The following is a 20,536-nucleotide window of genomic DNA, read 5'->3' as shown; positions in this document are numbered from 1 at the left end:
ATCCTGAGGATATGCTCAGGGGCGGCCCATATATTAAGGGTGCACGGGTGCCGCCACCCCTCTCACCAGCCACCCCCCTCTATGACTATTGGATAGATTTATGCATAGCATGAGTGGCGGCATTTGACGGGCACAATGAGGCTGCAATTGATGGGGTTGTTTTCAGTTTATTTGCACCCCCCCCCCCCCCCCCCCAAATTTTGAGCATCAGTTGCCACTGGATATGCTTCAAGAGAGTCACAGACTGGAGACACATCACACAAGACTGAGAGATCACTGATTTAACAGGGCAATAGGGGAAATGCAGATTAGTGTCTGCAGGTCACAAAAGGTGTCAAATGAATGTGGCCCCCAGGTTGCAGGTTGGGCACTGGGGGCCTAGAAGCTGCCTGTGTATGAATCTCACAATCCTGACAAGGACATTGCAGAGAGGAATACATGTGATATCTGACTACAGAGAGAAGAGAGGAGAATAAATAAAGCCGGGAGCGGAAAAGGGAGGTATTGGGATAAATCTGGGTAATACCTGGATATATACAACATCATTGCTGAATAAAAATCACACAAAGCGTAATTTTTTACAGCCAATCAGCAGAATGAAACATTTGCATTGAGCTAGAGGAACAACAACACACAACCACTGTGCAGCATTACTAAGGAGGAAGCAGAACCTGCACATGTAAATAGACGGCATTTGTTGCCACCTTGTACAAAGTAACATTGTTAGTAAAATATTCAGTAAATCCCAGAAGAGATTTCTGTAGACGACTACAATGTACTGACAGTGTACACGTCTATAGAGCTCCCCCAACAATGAATGTCTCCATCACTCACCCGGTTCCCGTACTGCGTCACATGACTGGTATTGGTGCGTTGCTTGACCAATAAATACTGTTTATATAATGTCTCCTGTGACAGATCCTCCTAGAATAGAAACATTATAATCTTATATGAAGTCATAGAACAGAAAACACTCCCATCATATATATAGAAAACAATGCAACGTGTCATCGCTAAGCAATAGTCATAAAAATAGCGGCCATTTACCATAAATGACACTTTTGTTTAGAGGTCAGGTGACAGCAATGGGCATTCCTTCTAATGTTCCTTCCATGTGCAGTGGGTGTGGTCACATGTGGAGCAGGTGTGGTCACATGTGCAGGGGGCGTGGTCACATTGACTAGGGACAACTACTATTGCGACATCACACCTTAAAACAACTGTCAATCTTACAGAGCTGGGGGTGTGGCTACACATGAAGTGGGAGTGGTTAAATGTACTGGACACTGCTGCTGTTCAGACAGCGAGCCTCCTGAGAGAAGTTATTGCCAATCAAACCATGCAGGGGGTGTGGTTACATGTGCAGGGGGTCAAGTATACCACTCGGTACAGCTGCTGTTGTGATAGCAAGGTTATTGTTGGGAGCCGCTGTCAAACTGAGCCAGGGCGTGGTTGCATGTGCAGGGGTGTGGTTACATGTACAGGGGCATGGTTGCATTTACAAAGCACAGCCTAGGAGCCACACTGTCAAACTGAACTGAACTGAGCTGGGGAGGTTTGTCAGCCAAGCTGACTATGGTCTGATAGGGAATGATAGGAAATGTAAGCAGTTATTCTGTTACAGTCTATGTACATTATATTATTTATTGTGAATTTATTATCTATACCCAGGGCCGCTGATAATGCAGTAGAGCCAGCCCTCCTGTACTGGGCCCCATCAGTTCAAAATAGTGGCCCGGGCACATGCTGAGCAGGAGGACCGGCTGTACGGTCTTCTTGCAGACATCAATCCTCCACCAGCTTCTCCCTCCGGCTGCACAGCAGGGGATTGGTCTTCACACATGCACTCCTTTCATCTGCTGTCTGGGCCCACCTGTGTGTCCCTTTCCCCCCACAGTGGTTCCAGCTTCCCTCCCCTCCTGCTGCAGGCACACAGGGGGGATGTTTTGGGAAGGAAAGAGAGGGGGGAAAGGGGCCGGTAAATATATAAATTTATTGGACCCTTCCATTCCAATCACTCTTGTGTCCATTCATCACTGAAGCATAGTAAACTGTCCTCACTATGCTTCAGTTTGTGAATGATAAATCTATGTCCCCAATCACTTCTGACCGAGTGGGGGGGGGGGGGGGGGCTGTAAGGTAGGCTGTATGGGGCCTGTGATTTCTAACAGCAGCCCTGTCTATACAGGATGGTCTCTAGAAACACAAGGGCTGATGGGCTGCCTTTGGACAGCTTATACAGTTTTTATTCCAGATACTTGGTGAGCTGTTGGTATAAATCAAGGAATTTTAAAAGGAGACATGTGCAGGATGTTATTACTATTCAGTTCAAAAAAATTCAACTGAATTAGAAAAAAAAAGTAGGAATGATTAAATCGGCATTCGAAAACGCATTCAAGTTTGCTATTTAAATGCAGTTGTTGTATACTGGTTATTTATGGAACAAAATAGAATTTTATATATATATATATATATATATATATATATGTATATACACACATATACACATATATATTAGAATAGAAAGAATATAATATATATCCATCTTCCAAAATTTAAATAGAATATTTTTATTCTATTCAAATTAATTCTAAAATTTATATTCTATAGTATTTTTTTTTTTTCTATTTTAATTCAAAAATAATATTTCCATTTGAATTTCTGAAGATGGCTATATTCTTTATATTTGAATCCATTCTTTTCTCTTATTATCTATTCTATTTTTTTTTTCTATTATTTTGGATTCTATTCTATTCGAATTAAGGAAGATGGTCATATTCAATTAGATTATTATTTGTTGTATTTTTTTTTAGAAATTCCTTTTCTAATTTTTCAAATTCAATTTTGTTTTCAAATCGAATTTTGGTTTGTTATTTTGGATTCGCTTAACCACTTCAGCCCCGGAAGTTTTTATGACCAGGCCATTTTTTTGTGATATGGCACTGCATTACTTTAACTGACAATTGCACGTCGTGCGATGCTGTACCCAAATAAAATTGATGTTCTTTTTTTCCCCACAAATAGGAGCTTTTTGATGACCTCTGTGATTTTTTTTTTTTTTTTTTTGTGATATAAACAATAAAAGTGCAACAATTTAGGAAAAAATAAAATTATTTTTTGCTATAAAATACATCCGATACAAAAAAATCGAATTTCTTTATCAATTTAGGTCAATATGTATTCTGCTACATATTTTGGTAAAAAGAAAATTCCAGTAAGCGTATACTGATTGGTTTGCGCAAATGTTATTGCATATACAAACCATGGGATTGATTTATGGACTTTACTTTTTTATTGGTTTTACTAGTAATGGCAGCGATCAGCAATTTTTAGCAGGATTGCGACATAGTGGCAGGATATTGTGACACCTTTTGGGGACCAGTGACTAATACAGTGAAATGCCACAAAAAGGTTCTATTTGTGGGGGGAAAAAAAGACATCAATTTTGTTTGGGTACAGCGTCGCACGACCGCACAATTGTCAGAGATGCAGTGCCGAATAGCAAAAAGTGCTCTGGTCAGGAAGGGGGTAAAATCTTCCAGGGCTGAAATGATTAATGTTGGAAGCAAAGTGGCCATTTGCTGGGCAGTAAGTTGAGTGAGGGCATGATGGCCCCCATTCAGCTCTATGACCTTGGAGGACCAGAGGGACCTCTGATGCCACTTCCGGTTTTGATGATTTTGAAAAAAATTTCACATCAAAAATAATATTTTTTCTTGTGCCGTATCCCAAAAAAATGGCCTGGTCATTAAGGGGGGGGGGTAAATCCTTCTGGGGCTGAAGTGGTTACATTTCTTACTATTGTAATTGAGATACATCTGAAAAATGTGTCCAAAATTCGATTCTGAGCCAAACGAACCGCACGGGTCTAGTTTTAATGCCTGTACAGAAATAAACCTCACCGCTTCCGAGTCCTCCATCCAGTTGATGCTGTAACAATCACCAAGAAATGTGTCTCGCTCCTTATCAAAATAGCAGACCGAGGAATCCTCTGTATTGTTGGTGGCTGTGGTGGCATAAACTACAAAATAGAACGTGAAAATGTAAATATAGAAGATATAATGATCCACAGGGCTTTTTTTTTCAGCGGGAATGCGGGGGAACGTAGTTCTGGCACCTCTAGCACTAAATGCATGTAAGGGATGTGCTGGAGGGTCTATTGATTCTGGCTGCTGGGGGATCTATTGTCACTGGTGGGGATCTGTTTTGTGTGGGGGATCCATTGTTGCTGGGGGTCTTATGTTGCTGGTAGGAATCTACTATTGAGGGAAATGTGTATCGTTGCTGTATGATGATGGGCCTATTGATGCTGGCTGCTGGGAGATCTGTTGTTGCTGCTGGGAGGTCTAATGTTGCTGGGTGGATCTTTTGTTGCTGAGGGTGGTATTTTGTTGTGGGTGGTCCATTGTTGCTGTGTGTGTGGGGGGGGGTCTATTGTTGCTGGGGTGTGGTCAATTGTTTCTGGGGGTGTCTATTGTTATGTGAGGGATCTATTGTTGCTGGGGGGGGCCTATTGTTGCTGGGGTGGGGTCCATTATTGCTTGGGGAGTCTATTGCTGTGTTGACGATCTATTGTTGCTAGGGTGGGATCCTATTGTTGCTGAGGGGACCAACTTTTGCTGGGATGGTGTCCTAATGTTGCTGGGATGGGGTCCATTGTTGCTGAGGGGACCTATTGTTGCTGAGATGGGGTCCACTGTTGCTGAGTGGACTCATTGTTGCTGGGACGGGGTCCATTGTTGCTGGGACGGGGTCCATTGTTGCTGAGGGGATCTATTGTTGCTGCGATGGGGTCAATTGTTGCTAGGGGAGTCTATTTGTGTTAGCGATCTATTGTTGCTAGGGTGGAATCCTATTGTTGTTGAGTGGACCCATTGTTGCTGGGGGGACCTTTTGTTGCTGGGGTGGGGTCCATTGTTGCTGAGGGGACCTATTGTTGCTGGGATGGGGTCCATTGTTGCTGAGGGGACCTATTGTTGCTGGGATGGGGTCCATTGTTGCTGAGGGGACCTATTGTTGCTGGGATGGGGTCCATTGTTGCTGAGGGGAGTCTATTGCTGTGTTGGTGATCTATTGTTGCTAGGGTGGGATCCTATTGTTGCAGAGGGGACCAACTGTTCCTGGGATGGGGTCCTAATGTTGCTGGGATGGGGTCCTAATGTTGCTGGGATGGGGTCCATTGTTGCTGAGTGGACCCATTGTTGCTGGGACGGGGTCCATTGTTGCTGAGGGGACCTATTGTTGCTGGGATGGGGTCCATTGTTGCTGAGGGGACCTATTGTTGCTGGGATGGGGTCCATTGTTGCTGAGGGGATCCATTGTTGCTGCGATGGGGTCAATTGTTGCTAGGGGAGTCTATTTGTGTTAGCGATCTATTGTTGCTAGGGTGGGATGCTATTGTTGTTGAGTGGACCCATTGTTGCTGGGATGGGGTCCATTGTTGCTGAGGGGAGTCTATTGCTGTGTTGGTGATCTATTGTTGCTAGGGTGGGATCCTATTGTTGCAGAGGGGACCAACTTTTGCTGGGATGGTGTCCTAATGTTGCTGGGATGGGGTCCATTGTTGCTGAGGGGACCTATTGTTGCTGAGATGGGGTCCACTGTTGCTGAGTGGACTTATTGTTGCTGGGACGGGATCCATTGTTGCTGGGACGGGGTCCATTGTTGCTGAGGGGATCTATTGTTGCTGCGATGGGGTCAATTGCTGCTAGGGGAGTCTATTTGTGTTAGCGATCTATTGTTGCTAGGGTGGAATCCTATTGTTGTTGAGTGGACCCATTGTTGCTGGGGGGACCTTTTGTTGCTGGGGTGGGGTCCATTGTTGCTGAGGGGACCTATTGTTGCTGGGATGGGGTCCATTGTTGCTGAGGGGAGTCTATTGCTGTGTTGGTGATCTATTGTTGCTAGGGTGGGATCCTATTGTTGCAGAGGGGACCAACTGTTCCTGGGATGGGGTCCTAATGTTGCTGGGATGGGGTCCATTGTTGCTGAGTGGACCCATTGTTGCTGGGACGGGGTCCATTGTTGCTGGAATGGGGTCCATTGTTGCTGAGGGGACCTATTGTTGCTGGGATGGGGTCCATTGTCGCTGAGGGGATCCATTATTGCTGCGATGGGGTCAATTGTTGCTAGGGGAGTCTATTTGTGTTAGCGATCTATTGTTGCTAGGGTGGGATGCTATTGTTGTTGAGTGGACCCATTGTTGCTGGGGGGACCTTTTGTTGCTGGGGTGGGGTCCATTGTTGCTGAGGGGACCTATTGTTGCTGGGATGGGGTCCATTGTTGCTGAGGGGATCCATTGTTGCTGCGATGGGGTCAATTGTTGCTAGGGGAGTCTATTTGTGTTAGCGATCTATTGTTGCTAGGGTGGAATCCTATTGTTGTTGAGTGGACCCATTGTTGCTGGGATGGGGTCCATTGTTGCTGAGGGGAGTCTATTGCTGTGTTGGTGATCTATTGTTGCTAGGGTGGGATCCTATTGTTGCAGAGGGGACCAACTTTTGCTGGGATGGTGTCCTAATGTTGCTGGGATGGGGTCCATTGTTGCTGAGGGGACCTATTGTTGCTGAGATGGGGTCCACTGTTGCTGAGTGGACTTATTGTTGCTGGGACGGGATCCATTGTTGCTGGGATGGGGTCCATTGTTGCTGAGGGGATCTATTGTTGCTGCGATGGGGTCAATTGCTGCTAGGGGAGTCTATTTGTGTTAGCGATCTATTGTTGCTAGGGTGGAATCCTATTGTTGTTGAGTGGACCCATTGTTGCTGGGGGGACCTTTTGTTGCTGGGGTGGGGTCCATTGTTGCTGAGGGGACCTATTGTTGCTGGGATGGGGTCCATTGTTGCTGAGGGGAGTCTATTGCTGTGTTGGTGATCTATTGTTGCTAGGGTGGGATCCTATTGTTGCAGAGGGGACCAACTGTTCCTGGGATGGGGTCCTAATGTTGCTGGGATGGGGTCCATTGTTGCTGAGTGGACCCATTGTTGCTGGGACGGGGTCCATTGTTGCTGGAACGGGGTCCATTGTTGCTGAGGGGACCTATTGTTGCTGGGATGGGGTCCATTGTCGCTGAGGGGATCCATTATTGCTGCGATGGGGTCAATTGTTGCTAGGGGAGTCTATTTGTGTTAGCGATCTATTGTTGCTAGGGTGGGATGCTATTGTTGTTGAGTGGACCCATTGTTGCTGGGGGGACCTTTTGTTGCTGGGATGGGGTCCATTGTTGCTGGGGAGAGTCTATTATTGTGTGAAGGATATAAATTTTACTGCTTTTCTTGTTATTAGACAACAGCACATTCCATACAAATTATTTAGCACCACAAAATAATACTTGGGGTAGTACTGGGAGGTGGGTAGGGGGTGGGATCAAGGGCCGGTGCTCAGAGGAGCGTAGGGTGCGTAGATAAGGGGGAACTCGGAAGGGGGGAATTCCCGCACCTAGTCTATGAGAAAAAAAGCCCTGCTATCCATACTACACAATATCTGTTCCGTGGGAAGGAATTTCAGACACACAGCAGGTCAGTCTGTTCTACAGTATAAGAATTTCCATACATTATATGTTTGTATACTCACAAACAGAAGTCTTGTTAGGCAAAGCTTGCAATATATCATTTTATAATAAATGGATGAATTTTAACAGTTTAGTATATGTATTGCATTATTAAATTGCATACAATTGTAATTTCCCCTAATGAAGGAAGACCAGGATCCATCCTGATACGAGGCTATTCCTCCACCAGGGAAGGGTCTTTAAAGGGGTTGTAAACCCTCAGAGATTTTTACCTTACAAAGGATATGTAAAAGGTTAGTTTAAAAAAAAAAAAAAAAAAGTGTCCCTGATCCTCTTTTGGGGTCCCCCGGCAGCGCTCCTGGCTCCTCTTCTCAAGTGCTCCAGTGGGGAGCCCCTTTCCCTTGCAGCACCCACACAGGCTCGCTCCTGAATCCTGCTGCTGCATCCATTAACAGACAGCATGACTCAGCCCCGCCCCCCGTCATTGGATTTGATTGACAGCAGCGGAAGCCAAATGGCTGTGCTGCTATCAATCTATCCAATGGGGAACCAAGACAGCGGCAGGAACTGCTGTGCTCGTCCCCGTTGCTGGAACGATCAGGTTCAGGTAAGTAAAAAAAAGGGGGGGTCTGGGGAGGCTGCTGCATCACAGGAGGTTTTTCACAATAAACAAAAGTGTGTATCTATTACAGGGTGGTTTCTGTGGATACACTCAACAGTCAAAAAAAGAGCATTAAGGTGAAAAACCTTTTGTGCTGTAGCAGCCTCCCCAGACACCCAACCCCCCCTTTTTCTTACCTGAACCTGATCGTTCCAGCAACAGGGACGTGCACACCATCTGCTGTCTCTGGTCCTGATTGGATAGATTTATAGCAGCAGGAGCCATTGGCTCCCGCTGCGGTCAATCAGATCCAGTGACATGAGAACCAGAGGGGGCGGGGCCGACTCCTGCTGTCTGTGTCGATGGATGTAGCAGCAGGACTCAGGAAGGAACCCGCATGGGGGGCCTCCAGGGAATGCGGCTCACCACGGGGGCACACAAGAAGAGGAGGTGCCAGGAGCACCCCTGGGGGACCCCAGAAAAGGAGGATCGGGGGCCCACTGTGCAAAATCCTTGCAAAGAGCGGGTAAGTATAACATGTTTGTTTTAAAAATAAAAAACCCTGAAGCTTTACAAATCAATTTAAATGTGCCAAGAAAGTGAGAATCCAAATATATGCAAAAACCTCCACGTCATAAAAACATCAGTTTTATTGTATCTTGTTAAAAGATGCCATCTAAATGTAAAATCAACAAAACAATCAGATAAATGTACAAAAAATGAGTTGATGTATCATTATATAATTCATTTTCTTCTCTGCGGTCCCTCCCAGCTCTCAGGGGGTCCTAGGAGGTATGGTACATACAGGGCCAGGACAATGGGTGGGCAGGAGGGGTGGCTGCCCTGGGCACTGTGGTATCATGTGAGGTGGGGGTAGCAAAAGTAGATTGAGGGGGTAAAAAAAATTCTAGGAGACAGTTGGGGGTGTCTGCTAGGAATGGTGATTCAGGGGGATTTGTGTTGGGAAGGGGATGGAAGGAGGGACTTTGTGCTATAAGGCTGCTTTCACACTGTGTTGGCGGTAAAGCACTGCTCGTTTCAGCGGCGTGCTTTTAACCCCCGATGAAAGGGTTAAAACTGCCCGTGGTGTGGCGCTTCCGAAGCCGAATTCCAATGTCCCGCAAGCCCTCCGGCCCAGTATGAAAGCACTCGGGCTCTCACACGGGGTGACATCGGGAGGCAATTTTCAAGTCCTATTTTTAGCTCTAAAATGCCTGAAAAAACTGCCCCTGTGTGAAAGTAGCCTAAAGGTTGATTTGGGGGGGGGGGGTTGTGCTAGAAGTGGTGATATAGTAGAGGAGGGAGGGGGATTTGTGCTAGGAATAGAACTTTTTTCTGAGGGGTGTTGGATTTGTGCTGGGGGGATTTATGCAGATTAGTAGCCAATCTTTTTTTGGGGGGATTTTTCCTGACACATGTAATATTCTTACATCTGGGGGGGGGGGGGGCAGTTTGGCACGTTCGCCCCTGGGCTCTAGGTGACCTTGTCCCGACTCACACATGAAGTTGACTTTTACAGGGACACTGAAAGCACAGATCATGGACATGACATGCCCCCTCCTAAGTCACAGCGTCAGTCCCTCTCCATGCCAGGTTCAGTCCACTCCAGTCCAAACAGTACTTACAGGCCTGCTCCCGGCTTGCCTTGCTCCCATCCCGCAGACCCACCCATGAGGCTTCGGCCGCTGGGTTCCCTTGCGCCATGACATCACACAACATGCTCAGGCACTGCCTCCACCAGAACGCACTGTAGCAGGCACTTGGATGGTCTCAGTCAGGTCCGGACTGCAGTTCTGAGCCCAGCATCAGCCATATTTTACTGACAACCTTTTCCTGTCATCTGCATTTACTGGCATGAGAAAAAGTGCCCATATTTGTACTAGCTGCCAGTAAAAATACTGAGGGTTGGCAACACTGGGCATGCATCCTTGCTGAGTCAAAGCCAGAGCTCTCCAATCAGCAGAGGGCGTAATCTTTGCCAGCTTCAGAATTGCTGACTGCCATGGCAATCCTTTTCTGTAAATGGGAATCTGTAATACCATTTGCAATGTATATGGTTGATTTTGCTCTTCTGGAGAAAACTGAGGCAAATCTCAGCCGCACTTACAATTGATGTCGTTGGGGAAGTATCTCACCATGGAGCCGGACTCACACGCATCGATGTACAGAACCATCTGTAAGAGAAATATCTCCATGTCACTCCAACAGGTTCTTCTACAAAAGACAAAAGAGGCTGGTCCATAAGGGGCGCCGCCCCCTAGTTTTCCTGCGGGGCTCCGGACTCATACGTTTCTATGAGTCCCCCCCCCCCCCACCAACACATGATTAGAGCCAGAGGCTCCAATTGGCTTGAAAAAGGTTAGGCTTGGGGCACAGAGCACTGCACCCCAAAAACACTCACTTGACACTAGCAAATCAATATTCCCTATTGGTTTCCAGCTTCTCCTCCTGGCCAATTGGGACAGGAGGCAGATCTATAGAAGACCGGGTTGGCTGGGAAAGCCGCGACCCAGGAGGGGTGAGTGTGGATCTGGGGGGGGGTTATTTTCCACCCCCCCAAAAAAGTTAAGCACCAGCCACCACTACTCAGCACACCGATACATTGGGGGAGATTTACTAAACCCAGAGAATTCAACATTTGGTGCAGGTCTACATAGTAACCAACCAGCTTCCAGGTTTTATTTTTTGTCAAAGGTTAAAGTGATCGTAAAGGCTCGTGTTTTTTCACCATGCATTAAGGTGAAAACCCTTTTGTCTGCAACCAGACCACCCCCCCCCCCCCCCCCAACAATGTGCATGAGAGCAGCTGCTGTCTTGCACTTCATTGGGTAGGAGCCATTGGCTCCTGCTGCTGTCAATCAAATCCAGAGACAGGGGAGGGGGCCACTGCTCCCCTATTGCATATCATAGAAACTGTCCACTTCCCATGACACCGTTAGGCACTTACTTTTTTGTACAGCTTGTTGTCATACATGTACTTAATGGTGTGATACAGTTCCTCCTCGAAGAGCTGCAATGGAGGACACAAATCAAAGAGTTACTACAACCAAAAGACACAATGTATGAATTATGTCAAAGGACTCTTTATAACAGTCACAGCTGTGTGTGTGTGTAATGGTAACATTGTACAGTACATCTGCACAAGGGCTTGATATATTTTATCTACATAAAATTTGGCTGTACACTAGTAGAATATTGTTAATTTTTTTTAAATTTGTATTAAGAACGTTTATTCAATTTTCTAATCATAACTGGGGTAAAGTTGGTGTTAGTTTTCAAGGAAAATCAGAGGAGCAGCAGTGGCAGCCCGTCCATAGGGGGCGCATGAGGGACACCCCCCCCCCCCCATCTACATGCAGGGTGCCAGACACATGGATTCCAATGGGGGGGTTATTTTGTTGAAGCACATGATTAGAGCCCTAGGCTCTAATGGGCTTCAAAAAAGGGTGGGCTTTGGCCGGAAGCCCACCCAGTTGTGTGACAATACCTGCTATTGTCACACTGATTCTACCTCCTGACCAACCGGGAAGCAGGTCCTGAGATCGGTTTCCCTATTGGCTGAAAGGACAAGCTACCCTATTGGCTGATGGAGGAAATGCAGGGTGAGGACACCACTGTGATGCCGAGGGGTAGACACACCACCATGATGCTGAGGAAGAGACACAGGGGAAGCGCTGCCCGGGGTAAGCGGTGCAGGTGACTGACCGTTGGGAAGGGGGGGCTGCAAATAGTGCATTGCCACCGCACTCCCCTTTCCAATGGTTGGTCAAAATTTTTATATATTTTATTTATATATATATAATATGTATGTGTATATATGCACACACACAGTGGGGGATTCCCCCAAATGACAGCTGATACATAAGACAAAAAAGGCTGGCAATTATTGATTCTTAAAGTGGTAGTAAACGCTGTACTACCACTTGTACCTACAGGTAAGCCTATAATACCTGTAGGTACAGTTAATATCTCCTAAAACTTGCAAAGTTTAGGAGATATTTAGAGTGCATGCAGCCATTGACATCTCTGGTGTAGCTTACAGTACCGGACCCCCAGAGCCCATGCCAAAATTGACGTTATCGTGCCCCCTGCCACTCATGTAGCCAGAGGCCACAAACCCGGAAGGAAGACCAGGGGAATATGTCAGCCGTCCCATCGGTGTCATTGTGGCACTGGATGGCTTCATTCCAAGGTAAGTTTCTCATAATGTGCTAGTATTCTATGCTTACTAGCACATTATAACATTGGCTTGCAGGATCTTTTTTTTTTTTCTGAAGCACCAGTGGATTACTACCGCTTTAAGGAGTGGGGCGGCCCCACCCTTAATAGGCGATCACTCATTCAGCTGTCAGTGGGGTTCCCCTGTTGACAGCTGAAGTGTAAACAAAGTCGGGGCTATTGGAGCTGTGGAAAAAAAGCAGCTTGACACTGTTTATGAACAACATTGCCCAGCTGCTGAAACAGAAAGACAAAAAGAAACATTGTTCTTTCTGTTTTATTCATCTAGAGATCACAGGGATGATGGTTAAATTGACAGCTATGGGACTTCCGCCAGGGGGTACATGCAACACTTACGCATCCCAGTGCCGGTAATCCTCCATTTGAACGAGGCCTAAGGCTACAAAACGGAGGTGCCTAGGCACACTCACATTCCAGGAAGTGCTCTGCTATTTTTCCAGACAAAAAAGGTACATTGTTCAGAGTAATGCTTGGTTACTTTTTTAGATGTCCCGCTATAACAGTAAATCTTCACTTTCTGAGTGAAGGTCCTCTTTAGTGGTTGGACTGGACAATGATCTTCTATGGGAAGTAACATAAGGAGGACATTAAACGCGTTAGCAGAAGCAGCAGCTGGTTCTTATATCTGAAATGCAGCTTCCTCTCCGTTTTCCTCCCAGAACAGGAGCCACAGTAGGGATACGGTACGAGCGGCTGTGGCGGGGGGGGGGGGGGGGGGTTAGTTTGGTGCTTACCACATCATGGGGAAAGCCCAGTAAACCCGGAGCTCCGTGATCATTGAAGTAGACAAAGATATGGTCTTTCGGTCCACTGCAAGAGAACAGAAAAAAATGGACTTACCCAAATTATGTGATGTCGTATGTTATAACTGAAAGCTGTGCAGAGTTCCTATTCAGAGCAGAGTTGTCACATTCTAGTTACTCATTTTACCAACCACCCCCCAGAGTCTTCCTGGTTTCTGGCCTAGGTGAAAATTATGTCATACATCCCAGGAGTTTTCATGGGCACCCCCCTTTTATCTGGAGGAGGGGCCATCTCAGCTTAGCACACCCTCCTTTTCCTGTATGCTTGAGCTAAGGGCAGGTAGATTTCAGCAAGTAAAAGCTACATGAATTATCTGCCCTTACTCAAGATGGCCAACACTACGGCTTGTGCTTGTGATGCTAGGGGGGTGTTTTTCAAAGTGATTTCTCAGCAAATTAAAGCATGGAGACATGGATGGACAGGGGGAGTTTTCCTTAAAAATTAAAAATGAATTAAGTTTTCAGCTTGTACTGCTCATTTGCATTTTAAAGAGGATTTCCAGATAAGGCAATTTTTATAGGTGACCTTGTCTCGACACTAAATACATCTACATTGGCCTAGCTTGGACCAATGTAGCCATGTATGTATCCAGTGCCGGGACAAGGTCACATAGAGCCCACGGAAAACATGCCCAACTGTGCCCTCCCCAAGATGTATGAACAATATGTGCCAGCAAAAATCCCCTCCCCTAAAAAAAGGCACAAATTAACCCCCCACCAAGAAAACAAATTTCTCTTCATAGCACAAATCCTATTCCTTCTCTACCATATCACCACTTCTATCCCCCTCCCAACACAAATCCCATGAATCACCATTCCTAGCAAACACCCCCAAATGTCCCCTCCTAGAACAATTTTTACCCCTTGCTGCTCCCCCAAAGTCTGCATAACACAAATCCCCTCCCCCTCAATCTACTCACAGTGCCCCCTCACATGATACCACAGTGCCCAGGGCAGCCACCCCTTGTCCTGGCTCAGGACCCTCTGAGAGCTGGAAATCACTGAAGCAAACACTGCTACTACACCTACACTACAGTGATCTCTACTAACCTCTGGGTCCCGTGCTGAGCGGCTGCCCTGTGAACACAGGAGGTTGATTGTTTGCCAAGGGCAGGCATGTACTGGCCATCGGGACTACCGGGAGTTTCCCGGTGGGCCGATGGCTCAGTGGGCCACTCTGATGTAAGGGGGCTGCTGATGGGACACTCTGATGTAAGGGAGTGCTGATGGGACGCTCTGATGTAAGGGGGCTGGTAATGGGACACTCTGATGTAAGGGGTGCTGATGGGACACTCTGATGTAAGGGGGTGCTGATGGGACGCTCTGATGTAAGGGGGCTGCTCATGGGACACTCTGATGTAAGGGGGCTGGTAATGAGACTCTCAGATGTAAGGGGGTGCTGATGGGATGCTCTGATGTAAGGGGGCTGGTAATGGGACACTCTGATGTAAGGGGGCTGCTGATGGGACACTCTGATATAAGGGGGTGCTGATGGGACGCTCTGATGTAAGGGGGCTGGTAATGGGACACTCTGATGTAAAGGGTGCTGATGGGACACTCTGATGTAAGGGGGTGCTGATGGGATGCTCTGATGTAAGGGGGCTGCTCATGGGACACTCTGATGTAAGGGGGTGCTGATGGGACGCTCTGATGTAAGGGGGCTGGTAATGGGACACTCTGATGTAAGGGGGTGCTGATGGGATGCTCTGATGTAAGGGGGCTGCTCATGGGACACTCTGATGTAAGGGGGCTGGTGATGGGACGCTCTGATGTAAGGGGGCTGGTAATGGGACACTCTGATGTAAGGGGGTGCTGATGGGATGCTCTGATGTAAGGGGGCTGGTAATGGGACACTCTGATGTAAGGGGGTGCTGATGGGACACTCTGATGTAAGGGGGTGCTGATGGGATGCTCTGATGTAAGGGGGCTGCTCATGGGACACTCTGATGTAAGGGGTGCTGATGGGGCACTCAAAATGTAAGTAGGCCATTCTGGAGGAATTCCAGGGCCACATTTCTGTCCCAGTCCAGCCCTGGCCAAGGGTGTCATTCACTTCTCTATAAATGCAAAGCATTTTATGATTGAATGAGGTGGAGAGGCAGGAGGGAATGTCACGATCTACACCTTGTCCAATCAGAGCGACCTCCGGTGGTCACAAGACAGCAGGGCAGCCACACGACACAAGACCTGGAAGCTAGTGGAGATTACAGTAGTAGCAGTGTCTACTACAGTAACTTCCAGCTGCCAGGAGGATCCCACAGGCATAGAACATACATACTTCCATTGGTCCAAATATGTAAAAACTGCCAAGCTGGGGATTTCTGCTTTAATGAGAGGGCCAACAGGGGACATCACATTTCAGAAGTATGGACACCCTTATTAGATGGGTCATAGGTCCGTTTCTACACAAGAATCCCATATTCCCCTCTTCTAATCCCAGCAGCCATCTCATGTGAGATCCAAATCCAAAGGGTTAAAGAATAACAATTCACCAACCTCCTAATCACCTTCCCGGATCCTTGTTCCTTCACCGCATTTGCGTCACCTCGGAGAACGGCCAGGAAGTTTTTAGGAGTGACGAACTAGAAAGAAACAACAGTCACATCATCAGCAACACAGGATAAAAAGGTCCTTCGATAAAATATTTAAATTCTCATGGTGGCCAAAATGTTTTCTGAGCTTTGTTGGAATATGAGAAGGAAAATCGAAGTAGTGCTATGACGGAGGGTTAAAGCGGAGGTCCACCCTAAAGTGGACCTCCGCTCATCGGAACCCTCCCCCCCTCCGGCGCCACAATTGGCACCTTTCAGGGGGGAGGGGGGTGCAGATACCTGTACAGTACAGGTATTCTGCACCCACTTCCGGGATAGCTCTCTGCGGAATTATGCCCCTTTCCGCAAGTGCCCGCCCCTTTCCGCAAGTGCCCCGCTGCCTGCTGGGAAACACACGGATCCCAGAGACAGCGGGGACCATCCTTATTGCGCAGCGCGATTCGCGAATGCGCAGTAGGGAACCGGGAAATGAAGCCGAAAGGCTCCATTTCCTGATTCCCATACCCAAGATGGCGGCGGCAGCACCCGACAAGACGATCTAGAGATCGGCTTCGGGTGCCGACATCGCGGGCGCGCTGGACAGGTAAGTGTCACTATTTTAAAAGTCAGCAGCTGCAGTATTTGTAGCTGCTGGCTTTTAAAAAAAAAAAACGCGGAGTCCCGGCGGACTCCTGCTTTAAGCAAAACACTTCCAGCACTGACTAAGCCTCAATAATTACTTCCCAGGATCTAGAACATAGAACAAAGGAAAGTAATGGCGAATCACAAATGCCACCTACAGATCTGGGTGCATTGACTCCCCGCTGGGAACAGAACAATTTCCAACTATAGTGGTCCCACTGCAACCCAAATTCTGCAAATGTGAACCTTCAAAAAGTGGAAGATGCCACCTCTGTCTTGGTGAATATGTCCCCGAGACTTTAGAGTTGAAGGGCAATTACTGGTCTAGTGGTGGGAGGACAATGACTGGGGCGGAAATCAGTTGCTTGTGTTCACTTCCAAGCCACCAGCCTGGTTTGAATTTTACAAGCCTTTGCACAGGGAGGGGGGAGGAATCATGTGCAGCATGTTGTAGGAACAATGAGATCATCAGCATGGCAATAGATGCCACTCTTGGGACTGGATAGCCAGACCTTGTAAATCCATTTGTCCTCAATGGCTCCTTCAGACAGATAAACCAGGAGAAGAGTTGGCCTTTGGAAAACACAAAGGCCCAAAGGGCTCTGAGTAATCCAGACCTCCACTGGTTAGCGAAAGCTGGCCATACCGATAGCATTTTCACTTTATTTAAAATATAGCAAGGAACCAACTCCCCATACTAAATGGCCTCACAATCACAGGATTTTCTTCCTCTTTCTACAAACTCTCACCCCCTCCCCCACCTCAATCAGCACGTGCCATGCTGATTCCCCCTGCTTTCTGGTGCCCCGTTTCCCCCTGCAGTGCCGCCAAGTTCCCTATTCTCCTTCTTGCTGCAGGGGGATGTTTTAGGATGGAGAGTAGGGGAAGGGACCAGTAAATATTTAATTTACTAGCCCCTTCCTTTCCTGAATGAACAGTGAGTGATCTGTGTTGCTTGCTCCTATGTCCATCCTGCATTGAAGCATAGTAAACTATGGGGCTCCAAAAACAATATATAAATAAATAAAAAATATTAAAATATTTTTTTCCTTTATAAAAATAAAAAACTGACGCCATCCACTGCTCTACTGATATACAAGCATGTGTATTTGTGCTCTGGGGTGCACACACCAATGCTGGCCATAAACAAGTAGAATGAGCAATAGCAGACCCCCTCAGTCTTTGATGGTCTGGCAATGCACAGATGTTACATAATAGGTGAGGGTTGAAAAAAGATACTAGTCCATCAAGTCCAACCTATGTGTGTGATTATATGGCGGTATTACATTGTATATCCCTGTATGTTGCGGTCATTCAGGTGCTTATCTCATAGTTTCCTGTTCGATGTCGCTGAGACCACCGCTTGTGGAAGGGAATTCCACATCCTTGCCGCTCTTACAGTAAAGAATCCTCTACTCAGTTTAAGGTTAAACCTCTTTTCTTCTAATTTTAATGAGTGGCCACGTGTCTTGTTAAATTCCCTTCTGCTGAAAAAGTTCTCCCTATTGTGGGGTCACCAGTACGGTATTTGTAAATTTAAATCATATCCCCTCTCAAGCGTCTCTTCTCCAGAGAGAATAAGTTCAGTGCTCACAAGCTTTCCTCATAACTAATATCCTCCAGACCCTTTATTAGCTTTATTGCCCTTCTATGTACTCGCTCCATTTCCAGTACATCTTTCCTGAGGACTGGTGCCCAGAACTGGACAGCATACTCCAGGTGCGGCCGGACCAGAGTCTTGTAGAGCGGGAGAATTATCGTTTTCTCTCTGGAGTTGATCCCCTTTTTTAATGCCAATATTCTGTTTGCTTTGTTAGCAGCAGCTTGGCATTGCATGCCATTGCTGAGCCCATCATCTACTAGGACCCCCAGGTCCTTTTCCATCCTAGATTCCCCCAGAGGTTCTCCCCCCAGTGTATAGATTGCATTCATATTTTTGCCATCCAAATGCATTATTTTACATTTTTCTACATTGAACCTCATTTGCCATGTAGTTGCCACACCATTCATTTGTTCAGATCTCCTTGCAAGGTTTCCACATCCTGCGGGGAAGTTATTGCCCTGCTTAGCTTAATATCGTCCACAAATACAGGGATTGAACTATTTCCCCCATCCTCCAGGTCGTTTATGAATTAAATAGGATTGGTTATTTTAAATCCATTTAACTCACCCTATGGTCCATGGCAACAGACTTTACTTTGTACAGTAAACGTTTATGGGGAACTGTTTCAATTGCTTTTGCAAAATCCAGATACACCACGTCTACGGGCCTTCCTTAATCTAGATGGCAACTCACCTCCTCATAGAAGGTTAATAGATTGGTTTGGCAAGAATGATTCTTCATCAATTCATGCTGATTGCTGCTAATGATACCATTGTCATCACTAAAATCTTGTATATAATCCCTTATCATCCCCTTCAAGAGTTTACATACTATTGATGTTAGGCTAACTGCTCTGTAATTCCCAGGGGTGTATTTTGGACCTTTTTTTTTAAATATTGGTGCTACATTGGTTTTTCTCCAATCAGTTGGTACCTTTCTACTCGACTGTCAGTAAAAATTAGGAACAATGGTCTGGCAATTACTTGACTGAGTTCCCTAAGTACCCTTGGGTGCAAGCCATCTGGTCCCGGTGACCTTATTAAGTTTTTCTGGTCTATTTCTAATTCTGTCCTCTGTTAGCCATGAGGGTGCTTCCTGTAATGTGTCATGAGGATAAACACTGCAGTTTTGGTTACTGAATTCCCCCAGACCTGGCAGAGCCCCATGGCAGATCCGCACTTGCACAGGTGTGCAAAAGCAGTTTGATTGGAGAAGCGTTTTTTCCATTCCATCTCCATCTTTTGCTGTGCACTTTCCTTTTTATTATAATGGCGCCCAGTCTTGACCCCGAGTGGGACCTGTGGCTGGGAACACATGATGCAGGGAAGGGGTATTCCACTGCAGCATCAAAATGGTGAGGGTTACCTCCTTTGTGTAGTCCTTAATTACTCCGGCGTACACGTCTGTCCCATTGGGCCGGTTTATGATGATTCCTTTGGTTGGATTCCTGGACATAAAAAAAAAAAAAATATATACATTGTATAATATTAGCATATTACTCACACTTCTTTAGAATTAACCACTTGACCTCTGGAAGATTTACCCCCCTTCATGACTAGGCCGTTTTTTTGTGATATGACACTGTGTTAATTTAACTGACAATTGCACAGTCGTGCGACGCTGTACCCAAATAAAATTGATGTCCTTTTTTTCCCCCACAAATAGAGTTTTCTTTTGGTGCCATTTGATCACCTCTACGGGTTTATTTTTTGCACTATAAAAAACAAAATCAAAAACGTAAATTAAAAAAAAAAAAAAACAATAATAATTTAGGCCAATATGTATTCTGCTACGTTTTTGGTAAAAAGAAAATCCCAATAAGTGTATATTGATTGGTTTAAAAAAGTTTGTGATATTGCGGCAGACATTCTGACACTTTTTACAGACACCACTACAGTGTTCTGTGCTAAAAATATGCACTATCACTGTACTAATGACACTGGCTAGGAAGAGGTTAACGATGAAAGGGTTAATTGTGTGCCTAGCCAGTGTTTTACAAAAACTATGGGAGGTGCTTTTACTAGGGGGTAGAAATAAATCCTTGTCCTCGCTTTGTAGGAACATGGGATCCATGGCTTCCCTCAGGTCAGAACAGCGATCTGCCTTGTTTACATAGGCTAACTGCCATTCTGTCTGGCTGATGATCGGTGGGTGCTGGCGGACAAAGTCTGTGGTACCCACTGTGTAATATCACAAAGGGAGTTAGCCGCTGGCAGAGCGCATTCATACCCCCGACCAGTGTAGGATCACACATTTACATACCCTGGCAGAATTTATGATTTCTTGGCCATTTTTTGGAGAATATGAATGATAACACAAAAACTCTCTCTTTCACTCATGGTTAGTGTTTGGATGAAACCATTTATTATCAATCAACTGTGTTTACTCTTTTTAAATCATAATGACAACAGAAACCACCCAATGATCCTGATCAAAAGTTTACATACCCCAGTTCTTAATACCGTGTATTGCCTCCTTTTAACATCAATGGCAGCTTGAAGTCTTTTGTGGTATTTGTGGAGGAGGCTCTTTATCTTCTCAGATGGTAAAGCTGCCCATTCCTCTTGGCAAAAAGCCTCCAGTTCCTGTAAATTCTTGGACTGTCTT

The 20,536-nt window shown here is 46.2% G+C and overlaps 2 protein-coding genes across 2 annotated transcripts in view; both read right to left on the bottom strand.

The window, feature by feature from the left end:
- Nucleotides 1–20,536, bottom strand: part of LOC143956538 (legumain-like) — a 49,115-nt gene that overhangs the window by 14,421 nt on the left and 14,158 nt on the right. Inside the window, exons 4-10 of the mRNA XM_077466742.1 lie at nt 19,295–19,376; nt 15,650–15,735; nt 13,085–13,160; nt 11,059–11,121; nt 10,219–10,285; nt 3,903–4,021; nt 835–924 (exon numbers count right to left, since the gene is read on the bottom strand). Of these exons, the coding sequence (XP_077322868.1) occupies nt 835–924; nt 3,903–4,021; nt 10,219–10,285; nt 11,059–11,121; nt 13,085–13,160; nt 15,650–15,735; nt 19,295–19,376 (583 nt within the window). The remainder of the gene's footprint in view (nt 1–834; nt 925–3,902; nt 4,022–10,218; nt 10,286–11,058; nt 11,122–13,084; nt 13,161–15,649; nt 15,736–19,294; nt 19,377–20,536) is intronic.
- The window catches only part of LOC143956536 (legumain-like), a 248,129-nt gene that overhangs the window by 213,514 nt on the left and 14,079 nt on the right, over nt 1–20,536 (bottom strand). The window lies entirely within an intron of this gene.

The sequence above is a fragment of the Lithobates pipiens genome, unplaced genomic scaffold (assembly GCF_037356315.1).
Source record: "Lithobates pipiens isolate NorthernLeopardFrog02 unplaced genomic scaffold, aLitPip1_a1.2 Scaffold_37, whole genome shotgun sequence".
NCBI lineage: Eukaryota > Metazoa > Chordata > Amphibia > Anura > Ranidae > Lithobates > Lithobates pipiens.
The sequence above is the reverse complement of the archived record's forward strand: the minus strand, read 5'-3'. Positions and strand labels throughout refer to the sequence as shown.